The following is an 18,456-nucleotide window of genomic DNA, read 5'->3' as shown; positions in this document are numbered from 1 at the left end:
CCGCCCTGCACGGAGCGCGTGCGCGAGCGGCGCTGGCCACGCCCCCGCCCGGCCGCCGTCGCTTCCGGGTGAGGGGGCGGGACTTACCCGGGCGGCGCGGCCCGGCGGGAGGCGGCGGGGGCCGGGCCGGGCTCTCGGGCGAGCGCGGTGAGTGTTGGCGGCGGGCACCTTCCCCTGCGCGGGCTCCTCCGCTCTCCCCCGGCGGTTAATGCCGGCGGGGCCGTCGCGTCCTGGCGGCGGGGGCCACCCTCACGGGTCTCCGGAGCTGCCGCCGGTCCCCTCGCGGGAGTAGAGAGCTCTGGGGAAGCCCCGGCGGGGCGCGCGGGTTGTGCTGAGTCACCCCTCGCCGAGGCTCGGGGCCGAGCGCTGGTGCCAAGGCTCGCCCGGGGCTGCGGGGTCGGGGTGTCGCTGGGCCCCCCCGAGGGGCTACGGGGTAGAAAGTCGGTGCCGCTGGGCCTGGGGGCTCCCCGGGGCTGAGGGCGGGCAAGCACGGGGGGCGTGAAAGCACGTGAAGCGCTCGGCGGGCGGCCCCGGGCGGCAGCCGGCCGGGGAGCCGCCGGTGCCGCTTGTCCCTCCGGCCGTGCGCTGCCCCGCTCGGTGTGCCCGCAGTGCTGCCCAGGGCCTTGGCCCTGAGCGTCTTGGAGCTCTTAATCCCTTTGCAGCCACATGGATGTGCTTGTGCACTGTCCCGTCATAACTTTATGAGTAGCGGTGGATGTCTTGCAGTACCCCAAGCTACGTTTGTAGTCCCGTATTGCTGGGAAATGGCTGAAAATTAAATGGGAAGGGGTGGATATGTGTTTTCCAGGTAGATAAAGAACGTAAGTTTTAATGTGGGTTTTGACACATTAAACTTTAGTAGTTTTTTATAGTAATTCATTTTTTTCTTAATATCGGTGCTAGTTGGCTGCTTTGTCTAAAATGCTTAAGCTTATATGTAGTTATCACAGAATGGGTTTTTATCAGAATAAATTCTGCATCATTTGAGGATTTACTGTGTCAGTTGTGATGGGCAGCGTGATGAAATATTTAAGTCTAAAACCAGTAGTATATTTGGAATAAGGTACAGTGATTTAAAAACTCTACTCTCATCTCCTTGTTAAGGTTATATAATACAGGTGTTCAGTATTTTTTAAAAAAACAGTTGTAGGCTGAATTTTAAAGAATCTTCTTTTTGGGTCAAGGAAGAAAATCTTATTGAAGTGGAGACCATATGTTTCACCAGAGCAGTAGTATTTAACTAAGAGAGTATATAAAATAACAACTTGCTCAGATGAGCATTATGTTGTCAATCTCTGCGCTGGCTTCCTTCTCTCATGTTTACTTGCTGCCTGACTCACTGGACACCGTGTGCCTTGAAGTTGTTATGATGAGTGCATCCTTCTGCGTGTGTCATAGTAGCTGTCTGCAATACAGGGCATCCAGATGAAATCATGGCAGAGCGAGTAGCTGGAACAACAGCGGGGAGAGCTGCCATCTCCAACTGGAATGAGGTTGTGAGGGAACAGAAATTGTTGCTCTGTATCTGCATAAGTAACTGAGCTGCAGAGGTTCAGATTACTCCTTTCTTCACAGAGACCTTTTCTTTTCCATGCTACAAAAAAAGCTGGTGCTTAGTTGGTAACAGTAGTACTAATGTAGGCATTATTGGTGTATTATTAGGTAGTTAGTGCTCCGTATAAGCATGTTTTTCTTACAGGAGCTGTTATCATTTGCTGGGTTTGGGTAGTTACCTTTGTAATGGATTCTTAGAGCTTCAGGAAGATACAGAATCACAGAATGGTTGAGGTTGGTGGGGATCCCTGGAGGTCCATCCCCACCTGCTCAAGGAGGGCCACCCCAAGCTGGTTGCCCAGGACCATGTCAAGGCAGCTTTTGAATATCTCTGAGGGGGGAGACTCCACAGCCTCCCTGGGCAGCCTGTGCTGGTGCTCAGTCACCCTCACAGCAAAGAAGTGTTTCCTTACGCTCAGACAGCACCTCCTGTGTTTCAGTGTGTGCCCTCAGCCTCTGGTCCTGTCACTGGGCACCACTGAGAAGAGCCAGGCTCTGTCCACGCTTCAGGTATTTATATACATTGATGAGATCGCTCCTGAGCCTTTTCTTCTCTTGGCTGAACAGTCCCAGCTCTCGCAGCCTTTCCTCATAGGAGAGATGCTGCAGTGCCTTCATCATCTTAGTGGCCCTTCACTGGATTCTCTCCAGCATGTCAGTGTCCCTCTTGTAGCGAGGAGCCCAGAGCTGGACACAGCACTCCAGCTGTGGCCTCACCAGTGCTGAAGAGAGGAAAGGATCAGCTCCTTCAACCTGCAGCCCAGGGCACCAACAGTCCCTTTGCCACAGGGGCAAATTACTGGCTCATGTCCATCATGGTGTCCCCCAGGACCCCTAGGGCCTTTCCTGCAAAGCTGTGCTGGCACATGGGCTTGTTCCTCCCCAGGGGCAGGGCTTTGCACTTCCCCTTGTTGAAGCTCATGAGGTTCCTGTCAGCCCCTTTCTCCAGCCTGTCAAGGTCCCTCTGGTGTATCAGCCACTCATCCTGGTTTGGTGTCAGCAGACTTCTTGAAGGTGCTCTCTGCCGCATCATCCAGATCATTAATGAAGGTGTTAAACAGGACTGGACGCAGTATTGACCCCCGAGGTACACCACTAGTTACTGACCTCCAACTAGACTTTGTGCCACTGATCACCACCCTCTGGGCCCAGCCATTCAGCCACTTTTCATTCCACTTTACTGACTGATCATCCAGCCTGTGCTTCATCACCTTCTCTGTGAGGGTCTTGTGGGAGACTGTATCAAAAGCTTTCCTGAAGTCCAGGTAGAAAATATCCACTGCTCTCCCCTTGTCTACCAGACCAGTCTCATTGTAGAATGTTGTCAAGTATGACAACCTTGTAATTTAAAAAAAAGACGGAGAAGGTGATCTCATCACAACCCATACAGTGTGGCCAAAGGCTCACACAGTAATGGCACTGACACCAAATGGCCCTGTTTTTCCAGAAGCAGTCAAGTCAAAAGCATTAAATGAAGCAGGCTAATCAGCCAGGTAAACTTCAACAAATACTGAGCTTGGGGTAGTCTGGTGTAGAACCGTGGTTTCTGCTCAGCAAAAGCAAAGCCCATGCTAAGGAAACGAACCTTTATTGAGTATTCTTTTAGTGGAAGCATGGCTGGTCTAGGATGTGCACACGATTGCAGAACTGTAAGGCACTGAAGAGCATCAAATTATAAAGATTTGAGATTCCTTTGTAGCTAGATTAAATGGCCAGGGTAGATTTAAAAAAAAAAAATACATCAGCCAGTTTTTATCAATTCCTTTTTTTTTATTTAAAATAAGACTTATGGTTTGCTGTTTGTATTCTTATTTGCATTTGTACTTCTTCAAGAGCTGATACCAGAAAATTTCAATGGCTTTCTGCAATCAAAATATCATGTTCCGATAGGATTGTGTAACCCTTGCTGAGATCTAGACACAAGATCAAAAAATTATGTTTCGTGTAAAACTATCTTTTAAGAAAAATCTGCTGATTTGGGTTTTTTTAGGTATATATGTAACATCAAGTCCTAAAGTTGGGAATAGCAGTTGTAGAAAGTCAACTCTTTCTGTGGTGTTGTTCTTTTTTGCCTTTCACCTCTTCTGCAATTATTGTGGTAACACTGTAAGACAAATAGAAGAGTGTCTAGACTGTAATGGATGTGCAAGATGCTATTGACACCAAATTTTACTTTAAATTGCTAATTCACCTATGTAGTTGTACAAGAGGCTGTTGGGTATCATAAAGCTTGTTCTGAATCAACTTTCAAAAATGTTCCACTAGAATGACCTCAGCTTTGTGTGCTCAGTGTGCTATTTTGAGTTTATTTTCATGTATTATGGTGCTGCTGGGCAACTAATGTTTTTAACAAGGTTCTTACATTGATGTGTTTTTTCTGCTTGTAGCAGTACATGGTAACTCCGTCACCTTCTGGCCATCCCAATAATGAAAACGGAAGCTAAGGATGGAGAAGAGGAAAGCCTGCAGACAGCATTCAAAAAGCTAAGAGTTGACACAGCTGGGTAAGTAACACCACCGGGAGGCACGGAGTTAACATATTACAGATGGACTTGAAGGGAACACCCTTGCTGTTGAATTTGAAGAAATGAGGTAATTGCAAAAGGTTAGGCACTGAAAGCCTTCATTCTAGTTAAACCAAATAAAGTCACCAGCTGTAGACTGCACTTCTCAAGGAATTGTAATTTGTTTGGTCGCTGTTAGCTCCCAACAGGCTTGAAACAAACCTAGCGATAGTCAGCAGCTGACAGTATGCTTGAAATTAATTTAGGCATGAATCTGGCTGCCAGAGGTTATGTCCATAGCACTAGACCTCTGCTACTGAAGTCAGCATATTGTCATGGCTCTGAAGGCCTGTCATGAGAATAAACTCCCATCTTTTCCCAGGAGAGAAACGTTCTTTCCATGTCAGTAAGGGAGAGCGTTAGATTCAGTGCATGATTCCCACACAAACTATTTTCATTTCTGTCACTTACAAGTTTCCTATTTATAACCAAAATCACTAAATGGGAAAGAATGCTTTTTGTGCTGTCTTGTTTTGTGGGAGATCCCACACATGGCACTTACCCTCCTTGTCCCAGGTAGCAGAACAGAAGCAGCGTGTGTCTTCTGTTGGTGATGATCGTTTGTATCTGAAATTTTTTTTTAAAAAAAAGGCTTCTATATAATGTTTTTTCTGCTGACAAATGTGCATCATTACAGTATTACATAGTACTGGTTCAGTAAGCTCTTGTCGATGATGCAATTCTGCTGGTAACTGAAACGAAAGTGTAGGTGAGGCAGTATGTAAATATCAAGGTGGTAACTAGAATTACCATAGATCTTAGATTGTGAGTAGATGGGCTTCTAAAGTTATCTTTCATTTAAGTAATTAAACTCATTAGAAACGAATAACCATGCAAATGCCTCTCATTTCTTCAGTATCTCTAGTCCCACCCCCCAATCAGGCATACTTAATTACTTTTGAGTTTTTCTGTTGGCCTTCAGTTTGCTGCTCTGTGTTCATTGTCCTTTAAATGGAAAATAGTAGATGTTTGACTAATAGTTTGGACTCTATTAAATATCAGTTAACCCTATATTATATCTGAGTGTGGCAACTTACTTTCACTTTTCAGGGAATCCACCCTGCTTACAAACTAATCTAATATAGGATTTGGAAAATAATTTTCTTGTGAATTCTAGCGTAATATGTGAAGTCACAACTTGGAAAAATTGTTCTTGGGATTATTACACCTCCTTGAAAATGGGAGTTTGGGATGAATTTATAGCACCAGAAAAATTAGCAAATCTTCTAAGGTCCCTGGCTTGAATAGAAGTTGAAGATCTGACACAACTCTCTTGCTCAGTGATTGAACTTGCAATAGTATGAAGAGTTTTAGCTTATGTTGTCCTAGTCAGAGGCTTAAGTGTTCTTCAGTTAAACAAAGTCTATTTATGTCCAAAGAACATTTATTTTTAGGAAAGAATGGCTTATTTGTCTCTGGAAAAAGAGACATGTTTCTTCAGTGATGGTGTTTTTCCCCTCCCCTCTCCCGGGAAACTGAAATTTAGCCATTGTGTGTGCTTTGTTGTTGATGTGTGGAGTTCGGATTTGCAGCCTAGTTGCTGAATGGCATCATGTTTGGTGAAAGAGTCTGTTTTACAAACTTTTGAGATAGGAATGTGTAAACACTATCTTCCTGATTTGGGTCGTCTTTGTGGGCAGTCTTTTAAGACATATTGTAAATGATTTGGAGCAATCTTTTCTAGGAAAGGTTCCTAAGTTTTTCATATTCATAATGCTAACCAGTCTAGGCTGTTAACTTTTCATTCTATCTTTCACAGATCTACTGCTTCTCTCTCTGTGGGTGAAGGGACAAGTCCAAGAGCACTGGTTAGAACAGTGGCAGACGAAACCAAACCTAAAAATGCGTGTACTTCTAAGGAAACCTGGCATGGGTAAGAGAAACTTGGGATTGTCAGAGTACTTCAAATGACACTGCATTGAAAGGGAATTTTAAGTGGACAAGGTTTCTAGTAGCTACACCCCTAAATAAAGGATCCAAGTTTTCTTTATTAAAGGAGTATTTAAAATACTCTACACCACCATTTTCTGTTCATATGTGACTACTATTCTTCACAATTATGTGAAGTGAAAGGAAATGCTGTTCAGCTATAGGTTGCTAAACGTTATAGATGTTTCTTAATATAAACACGAACTGCTGGTTTTGAATCGGACAATCATGGATGCATCTCTTTCAGTCATTGTTTGACGTTGCAGAAGCTGTCAGTGTGCCTTGGGAGCTAGATCAAAATAAAGAATCGGTTTCTGGAGTGTCTACATAGAACTTCATGCTCATCTACTGAAGCCAAACCACCCTTTGCTCTTGATTCATTAGTTTTGTGCTGTCTTCTTGTGCTTTGTCTTTCTGCTAGAGGTTACATTGTCATATCTCACATGCTTTACTCATTTTCTAACCTTAAAAGCATGCACTTTTAGTTTCATTTTTCAGGTGTTCCTTTTGTACAGCTGCTTGTCTAGAACAAAATAAAATTCCAAGATAGCATAATACCCTGAGCAAATGCTCTGAGCTTAAAGCTCTTGCATGCCATATATATGCTGCAGAGATTTTGTCCAGTGTTACTTGTACTCCAGCAATAAGTCTCTCAGTGAATCTTCACTCCCTTTTGTATCTTCCCCTGGTAGGTCTATGAAGAAGCCTTCAAGAGGAGTTGTGAGAACCCAGCGTCGCAGGCGTTCCAAGTCTCCAATTCTTCATCCTCCAAAGTTTATCCATTGCAGCACAAAATCTCATTCCACGTGCAGCCAGCTAGTGCACAAGGGCCAGACTGATGCCCAGGACGACAGCAGTGGGTTTGGGATGCACGTCCCAAAGGAAGCTTGTGCAGATGAACAGTGCAGTATTGCTCCTGACGTTGGCCGGACAGGAGCTGATGTTGAGTCTTTGGGAGCTTCTGTTACGCAGTTGGCATCAGAGAACAGACAGGACACCTCTCCAGCTGCCGTTCCTCTAGCGTCCAAAGCCAGCCTAAAGACTACGGAGCTTTCTGACTTTGAATCTATGTCCAGGCTGAACACGAATAAGCCATGTGCGTGTGCAGGTGGAGCCTGTCAGTGTAAACGATGGCAAGATATGGAAGTGTACAAATTCTCTGGCTTGCAGAACACCCTCCCGTTGGCACCTGATAGAACAACAGTTTCTGAGGATCACTCCCAGTCTTTGCCATCAAGAACTCCCTCAAGTTCTCCACGCTCTTGCTCTGAGCAAGCCAGGGCCTTTGTGGATGATGTGACTATCGAAGATCTTTCAGGATACATGGAATATTATTTGTATATTCCAAAGAAGATGTCTCATATGGCAGAAATGATGTACACCTGACAGCAAGGAGCGCTAGAAAGAGAAGGGTGGGTGGTTTAAATCTGCCCTCCATCACAGTCATTTGAGATGCAACCCACTCCCTGCTCACTGTGCTTGCAATAAAAACACTTCTTTGCATCTTAGCTAATGTTCATTATTTAAGCTGGACAAACAGTTTAGCTTAGGCATTATAGTTTAAACTTGGAATGGATAATGAAGTAAACACAGTCAACGTGTTTAGTGTACTTGCCTATACTTAAAGAGACCTAATGCTTGGGAAATCCTGCTTTGTTTTCAAAGTCCTCCTGTTTCTGTTGGAAAAGTCTCTAGATTGATTGGTGATTAGAGCGCTTACTGTGAGAAACTTGGTGTAATTCAGCTTCTTTGAAATTGCTTTGATCTCAGGTGGTTGACACTTTGGTTTTGGATGCTCGTGCCTCTGATTTTATTTCATAAAGGAGTGACCATCTCCTGTCGTCCTCTTGGTACTATTACCACTCTAGGCCAGTTCAGGAGACAGAATTGTCTTTTCTTGGGTTGGAGGCATTGTTATTTCTTTGTGCCTGAAGAGTCTTTATTTCTGATCAGCTGAACAGGCATCCTCCTGCCCTATCTTTGATGATGTTAACGTAGTCAGATGCTCTTCGGTTAACATAACATTTGCTTGCAAGGCTGCCTGATGAGAAAAGAAACTTGGATGATCAAAGCAAGATTGTTTTAAAAGTTTATTCTCATCTTTGTAGTGTTGGTTAGTGGAAAATGTAAAGGGAGCGTGACTTTTTGTTGAATGTCTAACAAGCCTTAGAGACATGTCTACACCAGGAGAAATACCCTGCTTTCTTCAGGGGGATTGCTTCTTCAGTTAACCAAAGGAAAATGAGATGATGGACTCTGTTCAGTGTGGTTTTTATGAAGGCTGAAACAGCATTTGCTCATTTCGGTGATCTTAATTTATGCACTCTGGTGTTTTTTGGGGCTTTGTTCAGCCTGCTCTGTAACACCAGGTATACCCCTGCAAATATTAAGACCCATAGACTTGAGTGAACAGTTGTCAGCTGCACAGTAAGGAAATCTGGATCACTGTGGTTTTTTTCTTCTCCCCTCCAGTCATTTTACTAGACCATTTTCACTTTAGATGACTTGTCTGGCTTTGCATTCTTCCTGAAGTTTACTACTTCAGCAACAACCAACTTGCCATATTTTGTGTGCATCAGCACAATCTATCTTTTATAAATATGTGTACAGCGAAGGAGCATCCCATCAAATAATATGATTTGTTGAGGGAGAGATGAGCTGTCTTTACTATTTGCAGCACCCAAACTTTCCTGACCTGTAAGGCCTGGAGAAGAAGTGGAGATAAAACATTTCCCTGCAAAATCCTTTGGTGTTACTCTTGGGTTTTTTTTTTCATTCCTGTGGCAATACCTTGTATCTTAGAAGTAAGCGGCCATGCAAATTTACCTGTTTTGCCCGTTCTGAAGTGTCATCTACCTCTTGCAGAGTGCACTTGGATCCCTTTCCCTGCTCTTAAAACAGCTGCATTTCTTCCACCTGTGTTCTGAATTCAAGGCAATTGTTTGGTGACTATTCTCTGCAATACTGGGCTGCAAAGTGCAGAATGACTTTCTCAAATAATTATTCTTTACTGTTCCCAGATGCTTGCAGGCAGCAGCCACAGCACTGTTGTGGGGCTGAGAATGCCCTTCAAGGCCACGCTGCTTTTTACCATTTCTTTCATAAGTCACCACACACCTGTACCTGCAGGGTTTAGGATGGCAGCATCAAGTGCTCAGTACTGCGTTAGAGAAAGGATTGAAATCTAGGATGTAATGTAAAAACAAAAAAAAATATAGAGTAGAAAGATGAGAACTGGTGCAGACTGGGCAGGGAGGCGGTGCGGACTGGTGCAGACTGGGCAGGGAGGCGGTGCGGACTGGTGCAGACTGGGCGGGGAGGCGGTGCGGACTGGTGCAGACTGGGCAGGGAGGCGGTGCGGACTGGTGGAGACTGGGTGGGGAGGTGAGCAGTGCTGGGCCACTAGAGGTCCCCCCCGGCCGGGTGCGGGCAGGCTGGGTGCAGGGGGCTCCGCCTCAGCCTTTCGGGGGAGAATGTGACTTTTTCTGCCAAAATGAAGAAATAAGACCAGCTCTGGGCGGTGCCCTAGGGCACACACAGCGTTAGTGCGTTCTGAAGTTTGAGCATCTGGGTATGTTAGTGGTCAACTAAAGCTCTTAAGTGCCAACATCTGCCTAAGTTATTAATGTTTAGACAAAGTGTACTGTCAGCTCACAACTGTGCTATGTAATTAGGAGAAGTTGCTAAGTAAATAATTATGTGGTCCTGAACTTGGCATTCTCTTAGGGCAGTTACAACATATTTGGGCTGGTAAATGCTGGAACACCATGAAATAGACCATGGGTAGCTGCAACTGCTGCCTTAACGCTTTCCCTTCTGTTACTACAAGGCGTTTTAGGATGCTGTGGTCTACCCAGAAACCACAAAACCAAAACCTCTGGTTTTGCTTTGAGAAAATACAGATTTCCAGAATCCTGCAGCAAGAACCTTGAAAGCATGCCTGAGTAGTCTACAAGCTTAACCTTCTTTAAAAAAAAAAAAAGTCCAATTTGAGCCAATTTCAAAATCTGAGTGGTTTTTAAAGAAAAAAAAGCTTTAGGGGACTGCTCTTGCTCAGTGGCACTTCTGAGTTGTGTTGGAGCCCCTTACAGAAGGGCCCATTCCTTCCTGTGGCTGAATAAAAGTGAAGCCTTTTGTAATCAGCTTTTACAGTGGGCAGTTGGTCCTTCTCACCTGCGCCTGCAGGTATTTGGGGGTTTATGTGCTGTATATACATACTTAGCTTTTCTTGCAGTTACATATTGTATGGTTTTTTTCTATACCTCTTCCTAGAGACACCGATAAGGAGGTTGTCCCAGTTGTAAAACTGTTACATGAGTCTGAAACTCGCTGTCTGTGGCAGCTTTGCCCAGAGCCCTTGGGCGCTCCCCTCGAAGGGCAGAGCAGGGCCTGCTGGTAGCAGGTCTTGCCCCACAGCTCCCAGAGCTTCTCAGTGGCAGTCAGGGAAGGCCACGCTCTGTGGTCTTGCTGTGACAGTGTCTTCAGGAGATGGGACAGGTGTGGCTGGGAGAAGGCAGGGTTTGGATTAGGCTGTTACCTGGCGTTTCATTCTGCCATCTGTATTTGGTGACAGATTGTTCGAAGCAAGGTGGGCTGTCACTGCTCGTAACGTGTCTGCAGCTGTCCAAGGGTGGGCTCTCACCTTTCTTTTCCAAACATACACTAAATTATGTCACCAGCTGTTAAACAGGGAGATTTTGGCGAGTTTATTGTTGGGGACAGAGAGGGGAACAACTACTAGTGAAGTTTTCTCGCTACCCCGAAGCAGCTCTGGAAATTCACTTTAAAAGTGGCAGTGGGGTGAGCGGGACGTGCCCTGGCGCCTGGGGGACGGCTCTGCTTTTCCTCCTTGTTCTAACTCTGCCCGCTCAAACCCTGGGGCGAGCAAACCTGCCTCCGGCCACCCCCCCGTCCCCCCCGCCCGCCCCCTCCTCTCCCGCCGCGGCTGCCGGTGCGCCCGGGCGGGCGGCGTGGGGCGAGCGACGCGCCCCCTTCCCAGGCGCTATTTTAAGCAGAGATTTACTTTCCCAGCCGCTTCTCCGCCTGGATCCCTGCCCGGGGCGCGGGGGGCGGGGGGATGTGTCTCTTCCCTCCTTCATAAAAGGGCCCCGAGGCGGAGGCCGGGCTCCGGGGGGTTATTTTTGGGAGCAGCTCCTGGGATCCGATGGCCTTGTTAGGGCAGCGCTGACCTTTCTCCCGGCGGGGGAGGAGAGCGGAGCGGGCAGCGGCCGGGGCGGGGGAGCGCGGCCGCTCGGGACCCCTCCTCCCTCCGCCGCCGGGGGACCCCCCTCCCTCCGCCGCCGGGGGCTCGGGACCCCCCTCCCTCCGCCGCCGGGGGCTCGGCTCCCCGCGGGGCTCGGCTCCATGCCCGCGGCGGGGGCGCGGCGACGGGGCAGGTAGCGGCGCGGCTCGGCTGCCCCTCCCCGGGGGGGGGCTCGGGCCCGGCCCACCCCTCTCCCCTCCCTCCAATTTCTCTTTCCTCCCGTTCCCCGGTCCCTCGGCCGGGCGAGGCGAGGCAGGAGCGGCCGCTCCCGGCGCCCAACCCGGCACCTTCGGGGATGCGGCAGCGGCCCCCGCGCCCCGGAGCTCAGCCCCTGGGAGAGCTGCCCGGCTGAGGGGGCTCCGGAGGGTACCATGAGCGGCGGCAGGTTTGATTTCGACGATGGAGGCGCCTATTGCGGGGGCTGGGAAGGGGGCAAAGCCCACGGGCATGGCATCTGCACCGGCCCCAAGGGCCAGGGCGAGTACTCGGGCTCCTGGAACTACGGCTTCGAAGTGGTGGGCATATACACGTGGCCCAGTGGCAACACCTACGAAGGCTACTGGTCCCAAGGCAAGAGGCACGGCCTCGGAATTGAGACCAAAGGACGGTGGGTTTACAGAGGCGAGTGGACCCATGGCTTTAAGGGACGGTACGGCGCGAGGCAGAGCATGAGCAGCGGAGCTAAGTACGAAGGTACCTGGAATAACGGCCTGCAGGACGGCTATGGCACTGAGACGTACGCTGACGGAGGTAAGGGTGGCTCTGCAGGGGCTGGGGTGGTGATGAACAGCGGGATACCCAGCCTGTGATGGCAGAGGCCGTGTGTTGTCCCTGCTGAAGGGGTGGCCTGATCCTGTCCCCACTAGTGAGGTCTGGATGGGCACGATGGTCTACGATGAGCCGTTGAGGTGCTTCAGTCAAGAAGGAGGGCTTGGGGCACAGCCGCCTCGTGAACGCGCGTGTGTGCGCCCCGGTCCCTGCTGTCGGGCGCAGCCTGTGCAGCTCGCTGTCTGCGGACACGAGGGAGGAGCAGCAGGAGTGTTGCCCCCACCATCTCTCCCTCAGGAGCTGCTCTCGAGTGTCTGTATCAATAGCTAACACCAACCAACTTGATTTGTGTAGTCTGTGACTCCTGGTTCCCCAGGGACTGGTTATTGCAGTTCATCGCAGAACTAAACCAGAAGCTCCTCGCTGGTGCGTGACCGCAGCAAGCCATTCACTCGCTCGCTGGGCAGCGAGTTGTGAATGTTTTCACATCGGATGCAAGCCGCCCACGGCATCGCAGCACGCTTTGCCTGTGCATTAAACACTCTTGTAGGCGCCTGACGAGCTGCCTGGACATCTGCTTTGCTGAACTGTTTTGGTTGAGTTCATCTAAGCCGTTTAGTATACATAGTCACACGTCTTTCCCTAAAATAAATCCCTTCGATTACTTGGAAGCTCTCAACCCCTGCTAGTACATAAATGCACCGCATAGTCAGATATTTGTTGTGCTCTGTAAATGCTCAGTCTAATTGTGTTCTTGCATTAGTGGCAATTTTGGGGTTAGAAACATTCCAAGAATCTCTGTGCAAGTAATTCTGTAGCTCTTCAGTACTGTAATGTTCCAGGCTGCCATATTTAGGATAGCTAAATAGAGAGGGTGATTTGAAAGAAATACCCTTCAAAATATGGATCAGAATTGCATCTATATTTATCTAGGACAGGCAATGGAGTTAGTTTTTAAAGAAAAGTAATGGTAATGGTATAAATCTTCAGAATGAAAAGCATCAGATTTATAGACATTAGAAAAATGGACTAATTCAAGATCCATAAATGTTTCTCAATGAGTTGCCTAGGTACATGGCTAACTTTAAGTCTGGGAATAGAGTTTTGAAGTTGACTCATTTTCTTTGAGACCTTTGAGGTTGTAGGTACGGACACGAACTGGTTCATCCCTCCAGCTCCTTAAATTTTCTCCCCCCTCTCCCCCCTGGCCATGGAACAGTTAAATGCTGAGCTGTGCAGGTTCACGGTGGCATGGAGAGTTCAGACTAATGCATACATGTGCACTCATGCATTGCAGAACCTTTACGTGTGGCCACAGACATGTAGGTTGTGTGTAAGGTGTGCTCTGATGAGTAACAAGCAATGATCAGGTAAGTGTCAGCAACAGCAGCCGTTGGGACTTTCATTCTGGAGATGTCAACGTCTCCCATGGATTTGCATGGCTGCTTCCTAAAATGCATCTTCTAAGTGTGCAGGGTAACTCGATTTTGAGTAAATGGTGTAGAGAATTTTGAGAGGCAAGACTTGACGTAGGAGTTTGAATTTGATTAGATCATGGACAGAAAGCTTGCGACAGAAGTGGGGGAAAGATGAGTCAAGATTTTCTCCTGTAAGGATATATAATATATACTGCTTCGGTCAGCATAGAGCTCCCTGGGGTGTTGTCCCACACCCAAGAACGTGCCGTCTGCCTGATCCCTGGTGCCACCCGAGGTTGGCAGTTTAGGCCTGATCCATGAAGATGTGCCCTGCCAAAGCCACCCTGGGCAGCGCTGAGCTGAGCCCTCCAGGGACCAGCCAGACCTGGCTCACGAGGGCTGTGCCCAGTGCCCAGCGGCTGCTCCTTGCGTTGGGCCATCACGCCCTGGCTGGTCTGAGCCGTTCATTCAACGCGTGAGCGGCTCTGATGGTACGGGAACGTGTAGAAAGCTACATCCGAAGCCAAGGTGGGGATCGGCAGCCAGCACCATGTGTGGAGGACAGGAGTGGAATGATCTTACTGACTTGCAGGACCTGCTTCTGTTTGTCATCTCACCTGTGGCGCAGTAACCATCTGCAAGATCCAGATCTGGTCAGGCTGCTAATTGGACCTGTTAATAGTTGTAGTTGAGGTTGCCGAGATAAACATCTGGAAAGGCTTTGGAAATCTGCTGTCCCTCGAGTAGGGGACGTGATTCCCAAGCCCCCTGGAAGCCAGCCACACAAGGAAGAGGGCCCTGGGAACATGCGGCTCTTGCCAGGTCATTGGAAGCTTTAGGTCGTGGTTGGGCTGCCTGCAGATTTCAGGGAGATGTAGTTGATTCTAATGTTTTAAAATAGACTTTTTATATATATACATTTCCATACACACATAAAAACCTTATACTTTAAAATACACTTACAAATCAGACAGCCATGTAAGTATATTTTGTCTTGTGGCTGGCCAAGGTTGGTGGCTAAATAAAGCCCAAATCTGCAGTGAAGCTTTTGGAAATGATGTATGGATTCTTGGTGTCTCATAAGAAGTGGACTCATGGTATGGTTTAGCCCAGGCACTGCGTGGGTTGTTTACTTTTTTCCTCAGTACCAAAGACCCATTTCTGTGGAAACTATGGGAGGCTGATGGCTTGAGAAGCTTGCCTTCTGTAATGTTGATTGAAATTGGCCAAGGGGTTCAGAGCTCCTGGTGTGGTCAGGCAGAGGCAGTAACACTGTGATATATTTCCTTGGGTATCCACACTGAATATACGTGTGTGTCTGCTGCTGTCACCAGCAAAGAGCTCGGAGCCCTGTATGGGGACAGGACGCACTGGCTAAAGTGGATGGTGATTGGGGCTGTGGAAGGTGCAGCATGAGGGAACTCATCATTTTGTAACCTAAGCTATGAGTAAACACCTAGTTATTTGACTTCCACCTGTAGGTTTTGTCTCCGCTCTAAGAAAGGGCTCATTTGTAGGATAGTTTTGTGCTTTTGAATCCAAATGCTTGACCCAGTCAAGTCTTATTGTAGAAAAAAAATCTCACTGCTAATGCAGAGTAGTAGTGCATGTGCAGGGTCCGGGCCCAACGTTAGGCTTTGCTATACAAATAACTTTATATATGTTGGGGTAGGGGCGTCAGGGCAGGAAACTCACCTGCAATTGAAGCAGCCTAAAACCAACTTATTTTTGACACTGCAATTTGGTCTCTAGGGCGCTAGGAGAAAACAGTGGTGTCAGTTAACTGCACACAGAAACAATTAGACCATTCAGTGATCACGAGACCATGAGAAAGGGGAAGAAGAAATACAGAAGTGTGCTTTACTGGGAGAGATGAAATGGGGTGATAGGGAGCTGCGCCAACTCCTCGGGTGCTTGGGGCAGGGAAGGTGAGGTGGGAAGGGTCCTGGGCTAGGGCAGAAGGAGCAGCTTCTGTGGGACTGTGGCCAGGGAAGCAGGAATGGTCTCTGGGCGAGCTGAGATGGTGCTGGCTTGTGTCTGCTGCCTCTGTAGCAAAGCTCCTTTGTGGCTGAATTTCACCCATTAATTAATGCTGTGAATTTTTTTACCCCTCTCTTTTTTTTTTTTTTCCTGCCTTTCTTTTCCAACAGAACCCATCAGATAGTACTGTTGGCACCAAAAAGAAGCACTAGGTTTTCAATGGCCTGTCTTGCACGTGGTGCTGTGCATTGATTTAATGTCCCTGGCCTTTTACACTGAGTTCTTCTAACGTGTCTGTCATCACAGTATCTGGGTAACAGCAGAGGATCGTAGGGCAGTGATACGATTTGAGTTGTTTGCATTATTTACCTGGCTGTTTGTATTATTTACAGTCATCACTAATTATACTAAAGCTTGGAGGCAGGCTGGGAAGGGGAGATGTGATGCTGCTGACAGCGGGCTCTCACTGCTGGGCTGGGTGTGCACCAGGAGCTGGAGCTTTTGCCTTTGATGCAGCCAGGCACCATCCCATCCTGCTGCCAGGGTGAAACAGAGGGTGATGCTGCCCTTTTAGTGTGTTTGGAGGTGAAGGCTGCTGGAATACCATTTCCATCAATCCCACAATTTAATCCTTCCCATCCTATGAAGATACCCAGGCAGGGCCACCCCCAAGCTGTGGTCAGGAACAGGCAGAGGTGATGACCTGTGTACCTCGGGGCCACAGAGGAACCGGAGTTTTTTGTCATTATGACAAGAAAAAATGCAGGCAGTAAAGGATTATTGGGGTCCTGTCCTCCAGTAATCACACCCTGATGGGGCTGGGTGGCTCTGTCCCACCGCCCTGGGGTATCAGGGAGGGCTGGGGAGGCAGGGAGGTGGGGCTCTGTCTTATTTTCATCCTAAATAGAGATTATTTATCCTAAACAGAGATTATATGTTTTTACAGAACCTCAGACACATGTGAGCACATGGCTGCCTGGCTGGCAGCTTTGCGTCCTGCCTGTCCCCCCTTGCCCGGGCTGCTTTGACATTCAGGGGGTAGCGGTGGCTCAGGGGTGTTGCAGCCCAGCTCAGTGACTGCCTGTGGTGCAGAGGGGGTTTGCACAGCCCCATTCTCTCTTGAACTGTCTGCGCTGGGATGTGCTGGTGAGCCAGGGCTTGGCTCTGCTCAAACCTTGTGTGCCCCGACGCACGGCCATCGGCGCCTCCAGCCATGCTCAGCAGCCTCTGGCTCTGCTCCAGGGGTGGTTCATGGCCCTTCCCTGGCACAAAGCCTCAGCCGGGCACTGAACTGCAGCTGTCCCTGTGCCTGGTCACCCCTGCATTGGTTAGGCAACCGTGGGCAGCACCGTGTGTGGGTGCCCTCCGTTAAGCCGGGCGGGGTTGGCAGGTTTGGTCACACCACACGCCGGGGGGATGATGTTGCTTGTGCCGTATGCGCTGGAATCAGGCAGCCAAGACCAGCCTGAAGAGCTGGTGTGAAACCTCGTGTTGAGGGCAGGCGTGTGTGTCCCTGAGAAGTGGCATCCCATCTCTGCCCCATGAAGACCCACTGTGCCACGTGGCTTTTCCCATCCAGGTGGCCCCGGTGCTGCCTCAGGGGATGGAGGGGGCTGAGGACTTGCTGAAGGGCAGCAGCTGCTCTGACCTTGACCTGAGGAGCACCTGAGTCCCCCTAAACCTGCAACACTTTTCCAGAGTTCCTCTTCCAGGGGGTTAACACAGCGGCACTATCAGCTGCAGCCGGCTGTGAGCGAGGTTGTTCTGTCCTAGGAGGAGGTCTCCAATGTCACCCCAATTGTGTGTCAGCCCTGCTTGGCTGAGCAGGCAGGGATGGAGCACCAGCTTCTCTGGCTCTTGGTGGGGAAGGACATGGGGAAGACTCATCACCACTTTATGGAGAGGGATTTGGGAGCATGGTGAGGAACACACCCAAATGCCTGGGCATCCCCAGCGATGGTCCTTGGCTTCCAGCTTATGCCTGAATCCCCAACGCATGTTGCCCACCTTGTTTATCCTGCTGGAGCCTCAGGTTCTGGCAGGCTGCTCCCCATTCCTGGCCACAGCCTGCAGATGCTCTGTACTACCTGAAGCCTGACTTTTTTTAGCAGGGGAGGCAACTGTTGCAGGGAACCCAAAATCCCATGTGCTGCAGGATGGGCAGGGGCTGGCGGGGGGCAGCTCACCCCAGGGCAGCAGCTGCTGCCAGCTCGGGCACTTCTTGTCTTTCCTGGCCCCCAGCACTGTAAGTTAACACCCCACAGGCGGGTCCAAAGAGGATTTCAACGAAACCTGAAGCTTAGGAGGAGAGATTATGCTGCAGAAGTGGCCTGGGAGAGCGTAAAATATGCACTCCCACAATCACCAAAGAAGGAACTGGATTTTCTCCCTGGGGAGCAAGGGTCATCCCTGGTCTCAGTAACGGCGTCTGAGTGGGGAGATGAATGCCTTGAAGATAGGTCACCCCCTTTCGCCTCTGCCCAGCCCTGCTGAGCCTCCCCGTGACCCTGGGAGTGCTTGCTCTCCCAAAATTTGGTGCCTCCTTGTAGGTTACTGCTTAATGAAAACCAAGTTTAGGACAAATGCCTGTGCAAATGCCTACAGTGTGGCTGGCCATTTGCTTGCAGGAAGCAGCACCTGGGAGGGTAAAGGAGTGGGGTGGCCTTTTCAAGAGCATTTGTGTTCCCCCAGCACCCTCCACCTGTGCCCTCCACCTGTGCTCTGGGATAGGGGTCTGCCAGTAGCCTCCGCCCCACAGGGTGCTGGTCTGGGGTGAGGTGGTCCATTCCGGGTCCCGTAATTCCAGGAGCAGAGCTGAGTGCTGCTTTTGTTTTGGGTGATTTGCCATTTTTTGAGGTAACCACATCTACAGACCTAGGAGAGCCCAGCTGGGGAGATGGCCCATCCCATCCCATCCCATGGGGCTCAGCAGGGATGTACTGACCCTCGCAGTGCACTGTGCTGGCATGTGAATGCAGGT

General features: G+C 49.1%; 2 protein-coding genes across 6 annotated transcripts in view; both read left to right on the top strand.

Annotated features, from left to right (window-relative positions):
• Positions 1–53: 53 nt before the first annotated feature.
• Positions 54–7,555, top strand: OSER1 (oxidative stress responsive serine rich 1). 4 transcript variants are annotated; one of them, XM_074843182.1, is made up of 4 exons: positions 54–147; positions 3,942–4,058; positions 5,878–5,991; positions 6,740–7,555. In XM_074843182.1, exons 2-4 carry the CDS (start codon positions 3,982–3,984, stop codon positions 7,431–7,433), a joined length of 885 nt encoding a protein of 294 aa, XP_074699283.1. In that variant the 5' UTR covers positions 54–147; positions 3,942–3,981; the 3' UTR covers positions 7,434–7,555. The 4 variants fall into 4 exon arrangements, with proteins under 4 accessions (XP_074699283.1, XP_074699285.1, XP_074699284.1 ...); XM_074843184.1 differs by lacking the exon at positions 54–147 and adding an exon at positions 176–821; XM_074843183.1 differs by lacking the exon at positions 54–147 and adding an exon at positions 1,362–1,493.
• Positions 7,556–11,255: 3,700 nt separating this feature from the next.
• Positions 11,256–18,456, top strand: part of JPH2 (junctophilin 2) — a 32,967-nt gene continuing 25,766 nt past the window's right edge. For both annotated transcript variants that reach the window (XR_012625541.1, XM_074843257.1), the window contains exon 1: positions 11,256–12,060. Coding sequence is in view for 1 of the 2 variants with exons in the window: in XM_074843257.1 (XP_074699358.1) it covers positions 11,682–12,060 (379 nt within the window). In the remaining variant the exon portion in view is untranslated. The remainder of the gene's footprint in view (positions 12,061–18,456) is intronic.

Source organism: Strix aluco, chromosome 17, assembly GCF_031877795.1.
Source record: "Strix aluco isolate bStrAlu1 chromosome 17, bStrAlu1.hap1, whole genome shotgun sequence".
Classification (NCBI taxonomy): Eukaryota; Metazoa; Chordata; class Aves; order Strigiformes; family Strigidae; genus Strix; species Strix aluco.
The sequence above is the reverse complement of the archived record's forward strand: the minus strand, read 5'-3'. Positions and strand labels throughout refer to the sequence as shown.

Coding starts and splice junctions, on each gene's coding strand:
- OSER1 (XM_074843182.1), top strand. CDS start 3,982: ATGAAAACGGAAGCTAAGGATGGAGAAGAGGAAAGCCTGCAGACAGCA. Junction 4,059..5,877: donor CTAAGAGTTGACACAGCTGG/GTAAGTAACACC, acceptor TATCTTTCACAG/ATCTACTGCTTCTCTCTCTG. Junction 5,992..6,739: donor TCTAAGGAAACCTGGCATGG/GTAAGAGAAACT, acceptor TTCCCCTGGTAG/GTCTATGAAGAAGCCTTCAA.